Below are 21,412 nucleotides of genomic sequence, written 5' to 3'. Positions count from 1 at the left end.
CTGGGGATCTCGAAAGTGCAGATTCTCATTCAGGAGGGTGGGGTAGGGCCTCGAGATTCTGTATTTCTAACAAGTTCTGGGGAGGCCACGGCTGTTGCACTGGCCTTTGAAATGAACCACTCTAACCTTGAAATTTCAGAACACAGTAAGGTAATTACCTCTTTCTTGGTTGATGGTTTGTTTTGTTTTTTAAATTTGGGATAGAGAAATTGTAGAAAATAATATTTTAAAAATGGGGGTGGGGAGGCTATATTTCTGGGAAAGCTTTAGAGCTATAACATTGTCCTGGACTCATTTTTAAAGCACTCCTGACCCGTCTACCTGGACTCCTATTTGGTGGTAGTACAAAAATCCTCTGATGATATAGAAATGGAAAAAACAAAAATAAAAACAAAAACAGTCCCTAATCTTTAAATGCCATTAAAATTTTTAAATTATAAAATTGGAGCCATGAAAATTGGAGCCATGAAAGGAGACAGGTACTGAAATCCTAGGAGCATCTCACAACCACATTTTTCTTTTTTAAAGAATCCCAGGGCTATAAATGCAGTGGACCCAGGTTGTCTGTTAAGTGGTATAATTCTACAATCCCGGGCCAAAGCATTTCAAACTAAGAGATTAAGATAATTAAAGGAAATAGCCATTTGGCTCTGATTATGTCTCAATGCCCCACATCTATTAATCTGTTTGAACATGCACACATCATAAGGCAATGATATCAAGCCCAAAAGCAATGACAAAATTGGTTATTCCTTCTTGTGATTCCCTCAAGCTCACACCCACCGAACTCCCATCCCCCCAAATCCTAGTTGTTGTCCTTACCCTAAATGTTTTGTGTGTTAATTAAATATGAAATGCTCTATGGTTTTGAGGGGAGTGTAATTCCAGAGGAATCAATCATTGTGATTCATGCAAGGGAGAATATTATGAAAAGTCATTTATTCCCCTTCAATGACTGTTCGCATACATGGACTATATACAAATATGGAAATAATTTAGAGACCCACATTTCAATAGAAATCAAGGATTCAAACTGTCCCTGCTAACAGCTACTGAGAAAGAGCTTGCTTTGATAACTTCAATGGGAAGACTAGAAATTTTTGTGGAAAATGCCATCTTACCCCAAAAGAGAGGGTCTATAATACTACCAACCTAGTGACCAAAAAGGCCAAGGCATGGAAGTGGAGTGGGTTTCTTTTTTATTGTCACATCCATAATGAGGAGCTAAGATTCTATCGTGTGGGTGTTTCCTTCACTTTCCTGGATTATGAAGAAGATTCTTTATTTGCAACAGAAATGTCTCAAACAAAGGCGTCCTGTTTGCATGTCCTCATCCGAGGATCCTGGGCTGCTGTAGAAAGCGTCAGGTTTTCTCATCCGCCTCTAAACTCTTCACAGCTGAAGGACCCTGATGACACTACCTAAAAGATAGGTTTTATTTGCTTTTCTGTGGCCTATCAAGGCAATGATCTGCAACCTGAAAACCGTGTAATTAGGCCATGACACGTTCAAAGGAGTTGTTACATCTTGTCTCATCACTGGCAAAAGTGTCTACCCACTTGGCTGTGACAGATATGGTCTACTGGGTTTGGCATTTCCTTTAATATCTCCCTAACTCCTTGTTGGTCCAGTCTGTTGACTATTACAGGTTTGGTTCTTTTTTTTACCTGCTTCAATTACATATTCATCCAATAGTGCATAACAGTAGTTAAGAAGGCATTATAGATGATGGACCAAAGGCAATTAGTTCTTGAAACAAAAACTTGAGCACTTTCTCTTTTAATGTGTGTGTGTCTCTCTGTGTGCATGCGTGCACGTGAAAATAAGAATAAAAGAAACTCAGGAAATAGAGCTATCGGTAATAACCATATTGCTTTTTGGTACTGAGAGCTTTGTGTCCAGAAACACAATTTTCAAAAATCACACTGAGGCTGCCATCAAGAGCTATATCTTTCCCTCTTCACTATTTCAGAGCCATCTCATTTGTTATCAAATGAAATCAGTGTCAATCTACAGAGCAGATTGGCAGGAAATATAATTATCTTAATTGTCATAATTTTTTGGTGAATGCCCAATTGGAACCATAGGAAAGTAAATAAATTATTAGTGGTTTTGAGAGGGTGAAATTGTACTCGCTTTTTCATCACTAAGTCATTTCTTAGTTATGCATGTTTGGAGTTGGAAACTTGACTTTGCCTTGACTTTGTTACCATAGCATACATGAGAAGGTGGAGGCAGAGCATAGAACTTGGATTAAAAGGCACTGGATTTGAAACCTGATTGTCATCTTCCCAGAACACATTCCACTCCTTTTCTGGACCCCACTTTTTCTCACCTACACAGTTGGGATTCTACTGAGGATGAGCATACATGTTCTCGTTGTCCTGGGGCAGTGTTTATTGAAACTTATTGTCCTAGAGTCATCTTTAATAAAGCATCCCATCTCTGGCAAAGTTTCCCACTTTGGACTATCAATTGTATGTTCACTTGAACTATTCTGTTTACCTCATGAGTGTAACTGAGGTTGTTTGATCAAATTCCTTTCACAGTGCCTGGCACACAAGAGACACGCCAAAAAAAAAAAAAAAAAAAAACCTTTAAAATAGAGATCCATATGGTGAGAAGAAAAGTGCAAGGAAGGATAATACTGCCTGCTTTAGGAGAATCTGATATATTAGAATCCAAACTTTGGAGAACTGATCAATTGAAAGGCTTATTTTGCCCCCAAAATTCTTCAGTAAAAGGCAAAACAAAACAAAACTTATATTATTCCTAGAACTCAGTAGAGTTTTGAAAGATTAGCTTTGCCTATAACCCTTTAGAATAATCCTACTTACTATAGTTTTCCTCTTCACCATATTGAGTTGAGTAGGTTTGCTCACTCTTCTTCCTGAACTCTTTAGAATGACCGGATCAGAAACTGTTAAAGAATCAGCAGATTTGAAACCCTGAATTTCCAGAGACTCAGTTGGAACTGATAAAACCTAAGGATTTGGGGTTTCCTCAAAGCTCACTTTTGCCATCAGGATTTGAGGCTCTTACTTGGCTATCTGATGGAAATATATGAAAATAAAAATGAGAATATTTTATTTAGTGCCCTTTATATGCCAGGTATTTCATAGACACTAAAAACTTGCAAACTACTCTGCAAAGCATAATTAATACAACCATAACAGATGAGGAAATGCAACTCAGGAAGGGGGAATCACCTCTCAAGGTGGCTCTACTAATACAGAGCAATGGGGTCGAACGGTTAAGGGCATAAACCTTGGCTTTGACACTGAGCTGGGCAACCTGCTCACCTTTTCTAGCTTCCGTCACCCAAATGAGCAATGGATGGGCTGGCATCAACCGCACAGGGTTGGGGTGACAGTTCAATAACCTTGTGGATATAAACCACTTAGAACAGTGCCTGCCACACAGTAAGGATTCCTCAATAGCTGTTATTATTATGGCTACTGTCATGGTTATTGCTGTCATTATCACAGAGATACGATTTGAATCAAAGTTTGGTTCTTCTATGACGTTAGACTTCCTCTCCTGACTTGCGACTCAAGAAGACTCAATCATTTGTGCTAGTAATAAAGTCCTCTATTTCCATCTAACATTTTAACAGGAATACCATCATGTACATTGCACGTTTTACTAAAGAAATTTATTTTCTGCTGGCATATGATCCTTGTAATGGAAAACTCATGGAAAATACATGTTTCTTTGTAGCTACCCTAAAGACCTCTAGAGAAATCAGTTTCACTTTCCCTCTTGAGTGGGATCCTGATTCAGTTTGAAAGAATCAAATTAGTTAATAAAACACTGGACCTGCACTTCTATGTACCTGGAGTACAGGAGGATAAAAGTAAAGTATTAGTGACTAATTTATGCTACATTTCTATTACAAGTTGACAGAGGATCTTTTTAAAATTGCAGAACTCAGAAGAGTTCAGCAGATAGAGTGAGAATAACAAAAAAAGATTTAAAAAAACACTAAAAATAAGAACAACCTAAACAACACACTATCAAAAAAGGTACAGAGGAATGACTCCTGTAGACTGCCGTGTTTTGACTCAACAGGTGAGAATCTGAAACCAAAATGGCTTTCTCCTGCTCCTTCTCATCTTAATTGGGGAGAAGGCATGGGGTACACTTCGGTTAACTTTCTGAACCACTATGAGCCATGCCCTCAGTTGATCTACTAACTATTATAACTTATTGATCCCAGAATACCATATGGTACCATCTATTACTCAATTTCTTAAAGATTTAACACAGAAAAGAAATACAATAAGCCAGTCTAGCATGGAGTTGCCAACTTTCATTTTGCCAAGTAAGAACATTAAAATCAAAATTGGATAAAAAAGGAAAAATCAAAACAAAGCTACCATTTGCTATTGTCATTGTTTCATAAAAGGAAAGCTACTTTTGATGGCATGTGAGAAGGAAGAATAAATAAAGCCTGATCTTTCCCATGAAAAGGGAATTGACAACCATATTACATTGTCGATGTTCTTATCCCGTCTTGGTAAACCAGTACATATGTCACCGGAGGCAACGACCCAGACTTGGACTGGCTTTGGGAGCTATTGTTTTAAACAAAATACCAGAGTAAGCTCTTGAGATCTCTCCTTGCACACATCACAAAGGGTAAGTGCAAGAGCCGGCTACTGCCTTTTAACCAGAAACAATTTCAACCCTTACCTGATCTGGTTCAGATAAGAGGAATAAGGGAAGCAGAGAAACTTCCTTTCTTTGCCTACTTTGAGTTAAAGGTTTATGGTGCTACTATTTTCCACTCTTATTAAGGGTTCCTCATTATCCTTATAGATTAGATTAGATTATTACAGATTAAACTTTCTGTATTTCACCCATGGCAAGAAAAACTAAAATCATTAAATCCCTAAAGTATAATTTTTAAAAACTAACAATTCTACAAAAAAAAACCCCTAAAATGTAAGTAAAATTTTCCATTTCAGATGCTCAAATGCTTTTTAAATGCTCACCACTCCTTAATTTTTATTGTGTATCATTTGATAAAGTCTCCAAATAAAATAGCATTTCATTTTAAGTGCAATCATTAGCCTATTTTGACAATGGCATGTCTATTTTTAACCTGGGTCTAGGAAGTAAAAAGTCTTAAAATAGATAGGGAATAGCCTGTACTAAAGGACATCAAATCAAATCCCTTTACATTTTCAGTTAGGAACTAACCAAGGTGGTACAGGGATTTAGTTCATTCTATTTCCTACAGTTTAGTGTATGATGCACTATTGAGAGGTCAGAGAGATGGTCTTTTCCTATGCATGCATGCATGCGTCCGTCCGTCCGTCCGTCCTTCCATCCATCCATCCATCCATCCATCCACCCATCCCTCCACCCATCCCTCCACCCATCCCTCCATCCACCCATCCACCCATCCACCCATCCCTCCAGCCATCCTCTCTGAAATAGAACATTTTATTCATATGTTATGAATATAAGATTCAAATGCTTTCTTAGCCTGTAGTTTGTGACTGCCTGAATTTAGCAAGTCTTGGTATTCAGATTTATCGAGATACTCTTATGTCTTATGAATCCTATCTGAGCCTTAAGTCACAGGTGGTGGTGGTGGTGGTGGTGGTGGTGGTGTGTGTGTGTGTGTGTGTGTGTGTGTAATCAAATGGTGAAAGCAAGATAATTGATGTTTTGGCATTTTCTTTGGGTTTCTGTTAAGTTGAACCATGTGAGATTGTCAACACACCACCATTTTTGACCCACAGAAATGACAATTTCAAATGAACAGTCTAATACTATTATGCAATGAAACATTAATGTCTAAAAAAAACCCCCAAAAAGTTACAAAATAAAACATAAATAGAATCTTTTAATTCTTGATGCCTCTTTAGCTTAGTCTAGGTATACCTACATGTCAGAAGTTGCTCGGCATTCAGGGATTTTTTTAAAGAAAATGCATGTTTTACATGAAAGAAGAGGAATGGTCCCTGGGAGCTATCAGTGCTTGGGATCATTCTGAAATTTCAGAGTAAAAGGCTGTATCACTTGCTTCTCTAGCGGTCTCTATCTAGCTCCTTTCTGCCCTAATGTGGAAGGACTGTTCCATGCACTGATCATTAGGAAATGTTAGTGTTAGCAAGCGGGACAAGCATGGGGAATGTCTTTCTTTCCGGCAAGATAACATTTACATTAAAGCTATGTACACATCATACATATTCTCCCAAATATCTGTGACAAAATTCATTGAACAGGGAATCTTTCCCCCTCCCATCCCTGAGTTGGCTGTTCAAAGATGCAACAGTGACCAAGTCAAAATACACAAAGAAACCAAGAGCCAATCAGTAGAGAGAAGCCTGCCCCCGGGCTTAATTCAAGCAAGCCATTCATCGAGCTAATGTAATGATGGACCTTCCAGTTCAGAATGTATCACAGACACATCAGCAACACCAAGTGGCATGCAATGACCACATGACCATCTGCCCCACTGCCATGCTTTGATTGGTTCAAGCTCAGAAAACAACCTCCCCTGAGAGTTTAGAGAGTAGGGTTTCCATAGTCAAAGAGAGAGGGCAAGTGCTTACCAAATGTTTCCTAAATGCCAAGAAAATATGTTCACCTATTCCCATCAAATTTGCCAACAAGACGATCAAATTACCTAGTCCGGTCAGGTCTTTTTTGGGGGGTGGGGTGGGTAATCTCTGCCCACACGAGATGGTCCTCATTCTGGAGGTCGACATTCAGGACTCTTGAGATGTTCTGAGCAATCAGCATGTGATCAATTAACCAAGAAGATGACGGGCAAGGAGTTGCCAGATGTCCCCAAGGACCTTGTGGGCAGCCCCCAGACCAGTATTTTCCAAAGGTCCCCGAATCTTTAATGGGATATGGGCTTAATTTGTGACGATAAAAGGTAAAAGTCCACCATGTGGGACACGACACTTTTGTTTTCAAGACGTCTGAAGAATGATTCTCATGATTACGGGGAAAGTTTTTTGAAGATTCGCTTTTGATCACATTGACAACCAGTGAGCATTATCAAAGCCTTCTCAAGTCCTGCTCATTTTACTTCCTACTTTGAAGGAGTTTCTTTTGGTTAAGAAGATTGTCCAGTTGGCTTTTGGCCTTGAAGAGAATAGGAACTAAGAGTCTATTACTATTTATACTAAGCTGCAGTAGTGTAAGGATAATTTATAATATTGCCCTGAGATGAATTCTAGATACTTGCCATCTTTAATCTGGATTTAGAAGCTCTCCTGATAATTTTACATTTTCTTCCTCAATACACATTATCTATAAAAGGGTCTTCCTTCTTTTTTCTCACTTAGTAAGAATAAAAGGAAGTACCACCATTTCATAAATACACTTTAAAAATCAAACTAGAAATGTCATTTTAAAGATTGGTTTCTGGTAATGTACTGTACCTGTTACTACATTTATTTCAGTGTCATAATTCCATGTGGAAAGTGTCTTGCTTATAGGAAAGCTAAACAGGTGTAGTAATCAATTTCCACTGCAACCAAGGAGACCTAATGTGCAAGTTTCCCTAACGAACAGCAAGAGGCCAATTACATGGACAAGAGCATATTTCGTTGATTTCTTCGACTGAAACTATTACACTAAAGTGGGAATTGCGGAGTTATTCAAAAATTTACTAATCCAAGAAGGCAATTTCTCAGTCAGAACAGTTGCCAATGAGAAATCTTAATAATATTAAAATAACAGATTTTATACATCTATTTGCTTTACACAGTGTTCCCAAATGCAGCAATATTTTAACTTAATTTTTAGATAAAAGCAAGTTGAGTTGGCCAGATTCTCAAGTATTTCTATCTAAGAATAGTATTAGACAGTAGTTATTTTTTCCAAATGTCAAGGTTGGTCTTATTGAAGAAAGAAATTTAAATTATATCTTTGTAATTAACCTTTTTCTCAACTTGGGGATAGATGTATCTCAGAGAAGCGAGATAAAAATCCAAAGAAATAAATCTGTTTAAGATTCTTATAATTATATAGCAGGCTAAAGTTACTATGATTATAATTATATACAAAGTGGGTGTTTGAGAATTTAGCATCTGGAGATATTTTCATAAAAATAATTAAGGGTTGTAGCTGAACCACATAACACTTAATACTGTGTGCATAAATTAATAGCATTAAGTCTTTTCATTTATAGAACAATCTTGAGTATTTCAAGATTGTCATCATTTGTATTAGTCTTATTAACCCTCTCTATTTTCCCAATCCAGTGTCAGAGTATACTGAGGATAGCAACTGATGCAAACATGTTTTGCTTCTTGGCAACTGATTATTGGGGAACTGTATAATTTATGTATTTAGAACTGCATCTTGGTAATTGTTTGGATTTCTCTGGAGCTCCCCCACAGCCTTGATTACGTGTTACGGGCTGTTTACAGGCAAATGATAATAATAATACCTGCATACCACGAGACAGCAGATCTCAACTCGATCTTGCCAAAGAGCCATTTGTTACAAGTTTATGCATGGTGTATTCAAAGTGCAGCTTTGAGGGTTCAAGACGTTATTTTGCTTTATTATATCACAGAAGGATTCCGTAGCTGCAATGAGCTAACAACACATCTTGTGAGAAATGGAATGGAACTGCTGAGAAAGCACACCATAGCAAACCTAGATAGGCACTATTTCACAACCGCCAGGTGGGAGAACCAGTGGCTGCTGACGATTCTCAGCCAGGTGTCAAAGACCACGCCTGCTTACCTGTCTTACCCAGCATGCCTCAGCCACACATGCAAATTATTATCTTTACCATTTTATTCATGAAACATATTTATAAATTAAAGAAATCATTACCAACATGAGCATCCTCAATGACAATTGTGCATGCAGAGCATCGGAACATTCACATTTACGTCCTCAGAAAACAGAGCCAAAGAGTTGCATTCAGTACGAAAACGCGCACTTTCTCTTTTGTAAGGCACCCTATACAAAAACAGCTATGGCTTGCTGTTGCAGGACCTGACTCATCTGTTTAACCCAGGTAATAAAACACTCCACCCCTGCCCCCTGACTTCTGCATTTCTCAAATCCATCTCTCTCCCTTCCGTTACCAGTCTTAACCTTGTCGTGCATTCCAAATAAAAGACATCTCATGTTTGCAGGATTGGACACTGGGCATTGCTAAAAAGAATGGATTTCCTTATGGATGTCAGATATACTTCCCCCATTCCTTTATTCTGAATTTAAAAATGCAATGGAGAGAATGCTTTACTTCGTTTAAAAAGTAGTAAAATAAAATAAAATAAAATAAAAAGGTGGGGCCGGGGAGGGACAGGGTGCCTGAAATTGAGGTAAGACCCTCCAGCAGCGTCTCCTGCTTTTCTTCCTGTGTTAGATGAAGCCATGGTCTTACACAGAAGCCCATGGGACGGTTGTGCAGGGTGTGTACCTGTGCGTATGCAAAGTGTGTTGTCACAGGAGTTACAGATCTGAAAAACGACTCTACGGGAGCAAAACATCTATTTTCCTTTGTGTCTTGGCAGAGAGGGCGAGGCATTGGAAAGAACTAGGCTCATTCCTCTGTCCCCTCTTTGTGTTAACCTGCACCGTGGGATCTAACTTTCGGGGTGCTGCCTCCCAAGCAGTCATGCATTTTCACCAAGACCAGGTCGAGAACCTCCTGTCTCGCCAACTAAGTTCATTTCCAAGGAGCTGTCAGGCACGAGAAGGAAGGTGCTTACCTGTCACTGTAGGCAGCGGCAGTGGCAGGGGTAGGCTGGGCGTAACGGTATGTAGCATAACCACCCTAGAACGCAAGGAGAAATGTGACTCAGTGATGCAGGGGAGCCCAGCTCGGGGGTGCTCAGTTGCGAGATCTCACCAGAAGAGAGTTACCCAAATCTACTGATCTAAAGTCAAGGTTAATGAAAGCTTAGTATCAAAGCAGAAATAGAGAAACATACCGGAGAAGTGAGGGGTTTAATACCAACCCCAGCTGGGTGTTACAGGTTAGCAATTATAAGCATATCCCAAAGGAAGAGCCCAGAAGCCCTTTTAGGAAAGTACCTAAAATGTTAATGATGATTATCTGGGGACTGGGGAGGATTATGGGAGATTATTTAAACACTCTTTATACTTTCCTGAACTTTCCAGATTTTGAAAAATGATTATGCTTTATTCCTGTTTATTACTTATTAACTTACATTTTATGCAAATGATCCTTGATTATTTCCTCATAAAACCAAGTATCAGTCAAGCTAATGCCCCCCTGTCATATTTATTTTAAAAATCAGATAATCCTTTGATTCAAAGTTAGTAATCTCTCATGGTAGCCAGTCATTTGGCTGCTAATGCTGCGCCTTTAATTTCATAAATATTGCATAATTTTTACAAAAATGAATGGTGAATGCTTCTGAAAAATTCTAAGTCTTTTCAGCTAAAGATACCACCCTGCTATGCATCACAACGGTTCAGATGGGGAATTTGTTTGGTGTGGAAAATATGATAAAGTCTCTAATTTGTAAATAAAATCATTGAGAGGAAAAAAAATCTGAAAAAAATAATTAACATTTAGTTGCATGTAACAGTAATTGCAATTGTTCAATTAAGCAAAGAGGACAAGCAAATGGGCATATTTGAAAGGAATTGTGTTCAGTGGAGCATCGATTATCAAACTGTGAAAATAACAGAGCTTCTTGCTCAGTGGACCGCAGCGATACACCAACCACTGCTGAATGAATGATCTTAGTGCAATTAACAAACAGGACCCAGTCTCCACCGGTAACATGGGGACAATTCAGATTCTAATTAGAACACCCAATCCCATAATCCTCTGTGGGAAGGTTTCCCACCCTCACCAAACAGGGGAACTCGGGACAGTTCCCCTGTTTGGTATAGAATGGTGTATTCAAGGGTAGCTGGGAAGGCGGTCACTTTATTTGGCCTCAGTTACAGGAGGGACCCATAAGAGTAGGCTAGGAAAGAGGTGAAGCAGGGAAGCTGCAAAAAGCATTTTGCAAAATGTGGGCAAACTCCTCTGGCTAAATTCTTTCTACCCTCTTCCAGCCAGAGCTAACTTTGGGAATAAACCTGCTATCACTTGTACAGCAATTCAAAAAGCTAGTTCATCCTCACAGGAGTTCATTCTTTGGATCAGCCCTAGAGAAGACACATCCAAGACATCCTGATAGATAATCACTATTGATTTCGAGCCAGTTAAAAAGAAAAGAGAAGAAAAAGGAAAAGAAAAAAAAAAAAAAAAAAGACCGCCTTGAAAAACAATGTGGAAATTAAAAAAAGAGGTCTTAGCCATACGTCACCTGGTGTTCCAAACACCACATTCTCTAATTAGGAACTGGGAAATTCATTAGAATTTGCTGAGGAGTTGTGAACCAAAGAAGTTGTCACAACAAGCATCAACCTCAAGAAAGAGAATGATGGGCTGGGGTGGAAAGTACGTTATCACATTCCTGGAGTCATTCTTTTAATCTACTTGTGCATCTCCATGGCTTTCATGATGCACACAGACAGACACAGGTCTGTAGGTATTATATGAAACTTAATGAGGCAGGGAAGGCTGGAATTGGCTGGCTCATGGCTAAGAGACTTTGACAGCAACTGGCTGAGAGTTTGAAGGGACAAAAGGTATGAGTGTACCCTAAAAAGTGTGCCCATGCATACATACATCTTTATGTATATTTTTTTCCCTCAAGAGAAGAAAGGGCATTTGCATAGGCCATTAGGTGTCATGTAAGTCATGAATCGGTGACTGTGAACTTAAGACCAGTGAAGTCTTGAGCACCGTCCCATTTGTAAACCCACTTCATTTGGATTTTTTAGCACCACCCCCATCCCCGGCCCCTGCCAACTTCTTCAACAGTTGTTGTCAATGAAAGTGGCTGCTGATTTTAATAAGTGGGAAGAACTGAAGGGGAGAAAATACGAAGCAACTAAAGTTGAACCTCAAGGATTATTAGGTTGCTATTTATCATAAAACATAAAATGCCGGCATGTTTAAACGGGAAATGTCAACACAAATCATGTGGTCGTCTGAAGCTTGGGGAAGGATCTCTATGCAATACATTTGCATATGAGTTGACCAAATAATGTTCGTTTCTATGCAAGGCAGGCACAAGTGGTCAGTGCCCTGATATTTGTCTGTTATGTGCAAATTTGTTGATAAGCATTCCCGATTAATCAAGGTCATTACGATAATCAAGGTCATTGTTTGCTGAAGTCTGACCAGCCAGTGGAGAGACTTTTAGCTTCCTCAGTGGTCACTCCTGCCCAGGAGATGTTTTGGTGAAGAAGGAAATGCTCTACATCTGCCGTCCACAGTGGCTATTAAGTGCTTGAAATGAGGCTGGCATATCCTACTGAAATTATTTCGTTAGTTATAGATAATAAGTTTAAATAGCCACAAGTGGCTGGTGGCTACAGTATTGGACGGCACAGGTCAAAGTGATCTCTGAAACATGTAATAAATCAGAAAAAAAACCAGATTAGGTGGTTTGATACATTTTCATCTATAGATTGTATTATCTTCCTTTGCTATTTATTTTTCTGTATGAAATCCATTTTAGGGGATAACAGTATTGTGTATTAACTTAATGTATGTGTGCAAACACTGTAAAATGATCAAAAAATACAAATTGCTTTAATTTGCCTTTCTAACAGGTGACTCTAATCAATTTTATTGCCCCATATTTTGCAGCTCACTGAGCATAGTCGGAGCTTCTGCAAGGTTCTTTGGTAATGTCTGAAAAAGGAGCGCTCACTCCTGTTTGCTGTCAACAGACTGTGTTCTTGCTGAACCTAGTCCTCCTGGTTCTTAGGACAAAAATGTGTCCTAGACAATTAGATTTTTCCTATCACCAAACCACAGGAAAAAAGGGACAAGAAGCAAAAGATAGCTCTGCACTCCTGACTCATAAAACATACTCACTTTTAACAGCAAAACCCCAAATGTGACTTTACATAAAATATGCATTTTAAATGGCCCTTTTGGATCACCACCATCAAATGTAACCATCAGAGATATAGGTTGTCTGTATTGGAAAACATTTTCTTTGTTTGCCAGGTCTCCAGCAGTCTGTGGGGGAAGCTACTGATGAAGGACGTTTAATGGGGCTTCAAAAGAGCATTTTCAAAGTTGTGACTGGTGGGATATTAATGGTGGCAGTGAAGGGAAGGGTTCTGTGACTGAATGGGTTTAAGAAATTCTAGGGTAAACAAAACAGAACTCGTTTCTCCATTTGTGGAACTTCCTAAGACAACACTGATAAACATGGTGGAACGCCAGTGCCTCTCAGACACAGAAATAAAATTTTTGACTTTAGTGTATACTTTCGGAAATAGAAGTCCTAATAGCCAAAGAATAAATTACTTAGGAAGAGAAGTGCAACCTCTGTGTGCTGGTGGGAGCATGGGCCTCTCGATGTGTGTGTTTCCCTTCAGCTTGGGTACACAGTAGAGTAGTGATGGGTTTACTTCCAGATAGCAGGGGCAGAGAAAAAGCCTCCTCTTTCCTGAGACTATACAAAGGTCTCACTTTGTGCAAAACAGGTGGCTTATTACACTTATAACTCAGTTAACACGATATTTACTACAGTAACATTTACAAGAACATTTGTAAAATGAAAAACTGCAAAACAAACCACGACTCCCTATTTATTTGCTTTATACCTTCAGGTATTTTTGAAGTGTGGCAATAGAAGGCCAGGTTTCTTGAAATGTAATGATAAAAGTTGACCTTGAGAATTATAATTTTATTCTCTCCTAAATCCTAGGACTGCTTTTGCATATTGGCTTTTTCTTTAAAACTTGACCAATTCTCATGGTAAAAAAAAAATGTACTCTCTTAATTAATTTAATAGTGATTAAGAATGGGAATCACAGGTGATAGGGAAACCCGTGTAATAAAATGCCCACTGATTTTCCTTCATTTTACATTCTTCGTTCATTTTTATTTGCCAGCCTTAACTTTGGTTATAGGTCATATTTGGAGATTGTTAGCCAGCTACAACCAATAGGGAGGTTGACTCTTTTGTACTTCCTACAAATGTGTTCATTTGGGAGTTGGGTCAGCAGTGAGAAACAGGTTTGAAGCTATAGCAACAGGAGTGAAGTAACTTTCTGACCAGCTACAGTGAAACTAAGGAGTGTTATGTAAGCTTGTGCTGATCCTCAAAACTGAACGTACATGAGGTTTCTGGCTTAACCATTCCAGTTGACTCTGGGAACCTACTAAAAAAATTATCCAGACAATTCATTAAACCCTCTAACTTGTTTCAATGAATTTACACGGCTTTGCTCAATGGTTTAGATCTTCTCTCTCTCTTCAGATACATTTAAGCCACGAAAAGAGTTTCCAAGCTGGACCGCCATTTTGATATACTCATAATCCATCCAAGTTCATTATTATGGCCACCCAACATCAGTTCTGAAAACAGCCGTAATGTATCAGCAGACATATCAGTAAAGAAGGGGAAGTGTGAGGATGGCCATCTCTATTCTAGAAGAATTCCCTTTAAACTGGAAAATTCAGTTAAGTCTTTCCTCTTTCTGTGTTAGAAAACCTCTCCCCTCCCTGGAGGTGTCTTGTTAGTAGGATTTCACAGCAAACCCACAATCAGAGTGAGGAGTTTTTCCACCAATTGGAATTTCATACCTGCAGCAATTTATTGCCATACACAGGCTCTTGATACACTACTCTATAAGGAAACAGAAATGTAATGTTTTCAATGCAAAAAATGAAATAAATAAAAGAAAATGCATAAGTCAGACAGAAATTCCAGAGCAATTCATTTACAAGTTTGCTTCTCTTACTTCACCAAGACCTGAGAGGGACCCACCAAACCAAAAGGGAACCAGGCATTGCCAAACAATTTCAGCTGCATATTTCTGTGACTGAGAGTGTTAGAGAAGGTGAGGGTGGGGATCAAACCACATTAAACCATGTTTTGTGTTATAACCGGTGCTTATTTTTAAAGAAGAAAAAAGGATAATTTCATGGCTTATTAACCTTCAAAGGATACTCCAACAACTCAAATTAACTATCTCAAACTCAACTCTTTATCTTGTGATTGGAATTCTTGGAATAACTAATGATCTAACTGATACCTAAGTATTGGGGCAGTTAAGACAACAGCTCAGCTCTAACAACAGAGAACAAAATTGCATTTCATAAAATAAGTAATGAATCACATTACTTATTGAGACTACAAAGCTACTTTTAACATATATGACTAGAAAAACTATTCACATATATGTCTAGAGAAATTACTGTTAATATATATGTCAATGATATGTCATCACTTCATTCAAGTCTCACGCTGACATGGTCTCAGTAGAAGCAATTTTTGGATGTGAGAATTATCCATGGGTGAAACTAATCTCTCATGTGAGTGATTAGAATCTGAAGTGAAATTCTCCAGTTCCAGGGCAGACATCCCAGTAGCTGAACATTTTAGGGGCCAATCCTATAAAGGATGAATGGATGGATGGATGGATGGATGGATAGATAGATAGATAGACACACAGATATAGACATGAGCAGAGAAGAGAGAATCTGGCTATATATAGTCTGGTTTTCCTTTCTGATTTAGTTTTATTTAACCTTCCTTTTTAAGTCAAAATCTACCTTTTGGAGCTATGCCTGTCAAAGTTTTCATTTCTCTCCCTCTCTCCTCCTCCCCCAGATCTCATGGCTTATATGAATGTTTCAAGTATAGATTTCAACCCCTAATGAGATGCGTGCTCACTCCATTCTTCTCTCACTTCTCACCCTCCTCTTTCCTTTCTTTCATTGCAATTCTCAAAGTTCGCTCGATGAAAGCAGCAGCCTAGGCTGTTTTCTCAGTGCTTAAGGGTTGAACTCTGGGGCCAGGTCACATAGATTCAAACCCCAGTTTCAGTTAGAATTTCTGGATAAACTATTTGATTTCTGGAAAAACAGTTTCCTCTTCTGGACAAGTATGGCGGTAACGAGGCTCCTACTTTACAGCACCGCTGTGCAGAGAAGAGGTGATGCAGGTAAAATGCCGAGCGTCTTGCCTCTCGATAGCTCACACACAGCTTGTTGACGGACCGTTCCCTCCTTCTCGGTGACTGATGAAGGGCCCGTCTAACGCTGAGCCTCAGTGGACGTCGCACTGAAGTCAAGGTCTCAGGAATAAGGAATTGTGGGTTTTATTTGGAGAATACCTGCTTTCCAGCTTTACATGTCCCTAGAGCTACTGACACTTCTCATACCTGAGCTCAAAGATTGGTGAAATGAGGAAACCTCTTGGTTTTAAGGTCGGTAGACAGCAGAGAGACATGAATTCAGAAATAATTATGTTTACCCATGGTGTTAACCAGAAACTTGTTGTAACAGGATTTAGGAATGGGGTAAAGATGCACTGGGACTTTGAGGCATTTCTGCTGGACAGTACTCAGGGTGGCATTGATTTTTAGGAAGACTTGAATCCTCTGAACACAAGGGAACATGGGCAATATCTCTATTGTATGTTAATTCTCTCTCCCTCACTCCCTTTCTTCTCTTCCTTTCTTTTCATTACCCAGCGCCCACTACCTTACTCCCGTTTCTACGAGCAGTTTCGTCAACTCACATTTATAGATCTATAATTTCCTTCTGTCCCTCTTTCCATTTTTAATAGTTATCTTTTAATGAAATGCCATGTCTTTTGATATCACCCTGATTAGGTCAGGACAAATGCTTCAGTTAAGTTCAGTTATGTTGACCTTCTGCAAACTGTCAACTTATCTTGAACTCGGTCAATTTCTGGCCTCATGAAATCTATAGCTTCGTCCCTAAAATTATAACGGGTTGCTTTGTGAGTCTAGGAAACTTAGTCATTTGACTTCAAATTTCAAGGAGTTTGTCATACCCACGTATCACCTCTACCATTACTTACTCACTTATTTTCATTAATTTAACCCACTTTTTAATTAAGATGAATTTATTTACTGTGGACAGTGGATTGCATATCATGGATGATTGTATGATGTATGAATGTATTTCAATAAAACTGAATTAAAAAAAAAAAAAAAAAGATGAATTTTTTTAAATTTACATTCACTAAATGACAATTGTAGATTTGATATGCTAGCTACAGAAATTAAATACCTAACCTTTAAAAATAAAAATGCGTGTGTGTGTGTGTGTGTGTGAGGTGTTTCCTCAGGTAGAAGGGACCTAAAGAATGACCTTTTCTACCCTTCCGTCTGACTCAGATACCCCCTAGATCATCAGTGGCCATCCCTCCTGAGCCTCAGTGTCTCCAGTGTGGCAAGAAGCAGCAGTGCTCCTTCAGGGTTTGGCTCCTGAGTAAAGTTGCTTTTCCTTTGAGCTCAGCCCAAATGAGCTGCCCTGGTTTTTTCCCTTAGTTTCTGGCTCACAACATTTCATAACAAGTCCACCCCTCTAGCAATTTCAGGAAGCCTATGTTCTCTCCCTCTCCCTCAATCCTCTTCTCTGAAAATCTGAAGAAAGAAATCATTGTCGATAGGAGGTTGTGACTTGCCAGGTGCAGGGATCCTGAGGGGCTTTCAAATCCACTGTGCTCTGGCAGGGACTAAGAAATGCCTGGGGCTCATCTGGAGGTGGAAGGGATGAGAAAACCTAGGACAACAAAGGCGGGGAAGGAGGGCAGAGAGAGGGGGGCACACAGCAAAGGCCGGAGTTCTGGTAAACCTGCTGTTATTGTTGAATTGCTCCAATACACTGGCAGGGTGGGCAACGATTTGAGTAGAAGAATCTGAAAGTAGCCTCCCCTTTGTCTCAGAAGTAACCAAAGCTAAAAGCTGACTACTCAGTCTAATACAATTTAAAGAAGAAGTTAACAGGTTGAAACCATTTAGAGGTAACCCATTTGTCTAACGCATGTCCCAGCTTCCCTCGGGACGGCCCTAATCCTGTTTGCTGTGCACTATTTTTAATGGGATTGGTGGAGTAAGCCAGAAACTTCCTTTAAATGAAAAAAGAATCTTGCATGATTTTCTATGAATTTCTTTAATCATAATTTCTTTCTTTTTTTTTTTTTTTAAGGGAGCACTGGGGACATTTCTACTTAGCATATGCCAATGTCTTAAGGACAGTAGAGGTAGTTGTTTGAAAAGTACTTTCAAAATTACAATATACTTCTAGCCAGGGCGAATCTTACTCCATAAATTCTCACGTGCAGGAAATATTCATATTATTTTTTTCCTTTAAATCAACTTAAAGCCATCTTTGAGTCCCTGTTCTGCTGTAGCAGTAGGACAGTCAATGTCATCTCCATCTTCCTACACACACAGCCCGGCCGCAAGGCGCAGATGGCATCATCTTACACAGAGCAAAGCATGCAGGAAGTCCTAGCGACCTTCTTGGAAAGAGGACAGAAACATTTGCTGAGTAAGCAAAACTCACATTCATACTTCACTAAGTTTTTCTGCCACCTAGTTTCACATTTAGAACGCCCCCTGAAAAAATCCCATTGTTGTTATAATATGAAAAGTGGGCACGTGCTATAAAATACCGTTGGCTGGTGCAGTGGTTTTGAGAGGGGGAGGGAAACAGCTTTCTTAACCTAGACATCAGGAGGCTCAGGATTTGATGCAATGCTCCTTCCGTGCCTTTGCTCCACCGTATAAACCACACCCAGACACGTGTGGGAGCTGTGCCACCAAACTGAGGGGCTGTGCCCAAATATAATGAATTTGTGGGAAACAAATCTCCTAAAAGAACTACAAGCACAGAGGGACATTTTTGTGTCTTTCATCCTTGAGTAGAATTTCTCTTTCCACCTGGCACCTTTCCTTTGTTCTAAGTCCCACTTCTCTCTCAACGTGCCTTGCCGTGGTGGATGTTCCAATGTAGCCTTCTGCCCCGGCTGACAGACACATGGCGTTCACTCCTCTGACTAATCCAGTCCATAGCTTGCCTTCCTCCCGGATTCCCCACAGCCCCTGCCTTCAGGCTGCTTTTCCCTCTTGCTGTCAAAGAATCAATGAGGCAAGGAAAAGCACCCACCTTAAATGGCCACAGTAGAGCACAAATGAATAATTCAATAACTTGTCATCTGATAAATGGAGAAACTGAGGCCCAGAGTGGTAGATGCTCAGTAAATAATGGCAAGTGCTGTAACGCTTGTATTGTTATTTCTAGCCAGGCTCGGCAACATCCACATTTCATGTTCATGGAGGTGGCTTTCTCATTGGTGGATATTGTTTTCTAATCTCCTTGTCCTGTCTTTATACTCCTCTATTCCCATTTATTTTTAATACCTTAAACTCAGTTATGCCAACTGTATTCTTGCTTCTATCCATCTGCCAAACGTACCCAGAGGCCACACTGAGGTGGAGGGTGTGGACTGATGATTTGGCTCATGGGGCACCCTAGGGTGTAGCTTGGCTCCAGCCTGGCTCACCATTTAAAATGGCATGACCTGAAGGTTTGGGAAGAGAGGACAGGAGAAGCAGCAGCTTAAGCTACACAAAAAGGAGTTGACTGGCCAAAGGAAGGATGAGTAGGTTATTCCCTTGTTTTATTAAAAAAAAAACAAAAAACAGTAACACAGATTATAATAAATGTACTTGATGCAATCATGATAGAACTCAACTAAGTTCATCATTGACATAGATGAATACCATGTCTCAAAATTGGTATTATTTGAAACTCAAGAGAAAGAAAATGAAATGACCATTGCCTTTCTCATTTTCTAGTAAATGACATCAATTTGATCAGAAATATGGCTTTGTTTTTCTTTTTTATCTAGACTACAAAACAACAAATATGATTCCACTGAGCTTACTTGAGGTCACTTGTAATACAAATGATGTGATTTTAAAAATGCCCTCCACCCCAACATGGTCTAGTTATTTTAAAACATGTTTATTCCAACTCATTTTTATAACACTGCAGCTAATATAATACGGGAGGAAAGCTGTGTCTAGACCAACTAAGGTGAGTTTAATTATGGGCCCCACCCTGAGAAATATTCTATTTTTTACTAAAATGAAGCTTCATTTTATAAATAAAGTGGTATCATTTAACAAACAATTCTAACTCAGATCCTCTTTTGAGAAATGGAGAGAGAAAGGATTAGGGAAAATCAGAGTGTCATGCTTAAGTTGACATATATTTTGTTAGGAGAATTAGATGTTTCTTGATAAAAGATCAATGTCGAGAGAGAGAGAGAGAGAGAGAGAGAGAGAGAGGGAGAGAGAGAGACTGACTTTCTGAGGCTGTTGCAATAAATAAATAATGAAATGTAGGAAACCTAGAAAACATCAGCCATGAAAATATCTTTTAAGCCTCTGCAGCCGGCAACTATATAGCTATTATGCTAAATATCACACTGAAAACTCACAGACCCTTCTGACAACTTCAGGAAGAAATTCTTTTGTGGGGAGGGCTGTGACTTTAATTTGGCCTGAGAGCAACGCTTTCTTTTTGGGGGGAGGAGCCCCCGTTTACAGCGCAGTGCATCAAGGGGTCCAATCCACTCTAAAGCATGGTGGCGTTCCAGTGGCTAAGCGGCCCTCCGCCAGCAGATCCGCCTCCTGATCCTTTTCCAGAGGCCGGGAAGGGGGCTTTGGCCCCGCCGAGGAGAGAAATAGGCAGCAAACTTGTAAAAACAACGGCTCCGGGAGGAAACAAGGACGGCATGCACGTTAATGAATACTTACATAAATGTCTGCACCATAAAATCCATCCTGGTAAACAACACTGCAAGGGCATACACACAAAGAGAAACATCCATATTAGTGCAGTTCCCCCATGCAGACACATCACCCCTGCGCTGGCGACGTTAGTCTGGCCAAGAGATCCGAAACACAGGAACCGAGGAGAGTTTTCACATTGGTTAAGGAGGCTGGAGACAGCAATGGGGGATCAGACGGGGCAAATTAGGCTGGGGTTCGGTGTTGGCCAAGAATCAGGAAGTGGTGGTGTGCTTGGTGCGGAGGGGATCCCGGAGGGGATGCGGAAACACATGGCACCGAAGTGCAGAGAAGACGGAGATTTATTGGAAGTGGCCTAGACAGAAGGGAGAGTCTTAAAAGTTCAGAGATCATATTCAGTCAAACCACAGAGCTCCACCCCCTGGAAAAAAAAATCTACTTAAAATATAGGATTGCTAACAGTAGGGGCATAGATTGTAGCATTTTCAATATGGGTTATAGCTGAGTGACCTTAAGGAAACTGGACAACCCGAATGGCTGCAAAAATTTTCTTCTATATTCTGTTACACTGTGGTATTATATTTGGCAATTCTATGTGTCAGTCTTTGACAGTAAATGAGAAGACTATCTAATTATATGTTGTGTGAGAGCATGTGTATGTGTTTGTATATATATGCATGCATATGTGTTGCGTGTATATGTATGTATGTGTTACTGTGTGTATATGTATATGAATATGTATATGTGTGCTTACATATAGCATGCTGTATGTATAAGTGTATGT

At 39.5% G+C, this 21,412-nt stretch overlaps 1 protein-coding gene across 22 annotated transcripts in view; it reads right to left on the bottom strand.

Moving 5' to 3' along the window:
* RBFOX1 (RNA binding fox-1 homolog 1) overlaps positions 1-21,412 on the bottom strand; it is a 2,130,504-nt gene that overhangs the window by 22,051 nt on the left and 2,087,041 nt on the right. For 12 of the 22 annotated variants that reach the window (XM_037813985.1, XM_037813990.1, XM_037813980.1 and 9 more), the window contains 2 exons: positions 14,633-14,675; positions 9,705-9,769 (listed from right to left, as the gene is read on the bottom strand). In XM_037813985.1, the coding sequence (XP_037669913.1) occupies positions 9,705-9,769; positions 14,633-14,675 (108 nt within the window). Of the gene's footprint in view, positions 1-9,704; positions 9,770-14,632; positions 14,676-20,634; positions 20,675-21,412 lie in introns of all 22 variants that reach the window. The other 10 variants (XM_037813986.1, XM_037813982.1, XM_037813989.1 and 7 more) reach the window with 2 other exon arrangements.

The sequence above is a fragment of the Choloepus didactylus genome, chromosome 21 (genome assembly GCF_015220235.1).
Source record: "Choloepus didactylus isolate mChoDid1 chromosome 21, mChoDid1.pri, whole genome shotgun sequence".
NCBI lineage: Eukaryota > Metazoa > Chordata > Mammalia > Pilosa > Megalonychidae > Choloepus > Choloepus didactylus.
Note: the sequence above shows the minus strand (reverse complement) of the source record. Positions and strands in the feature narration are given on the sequence as shown.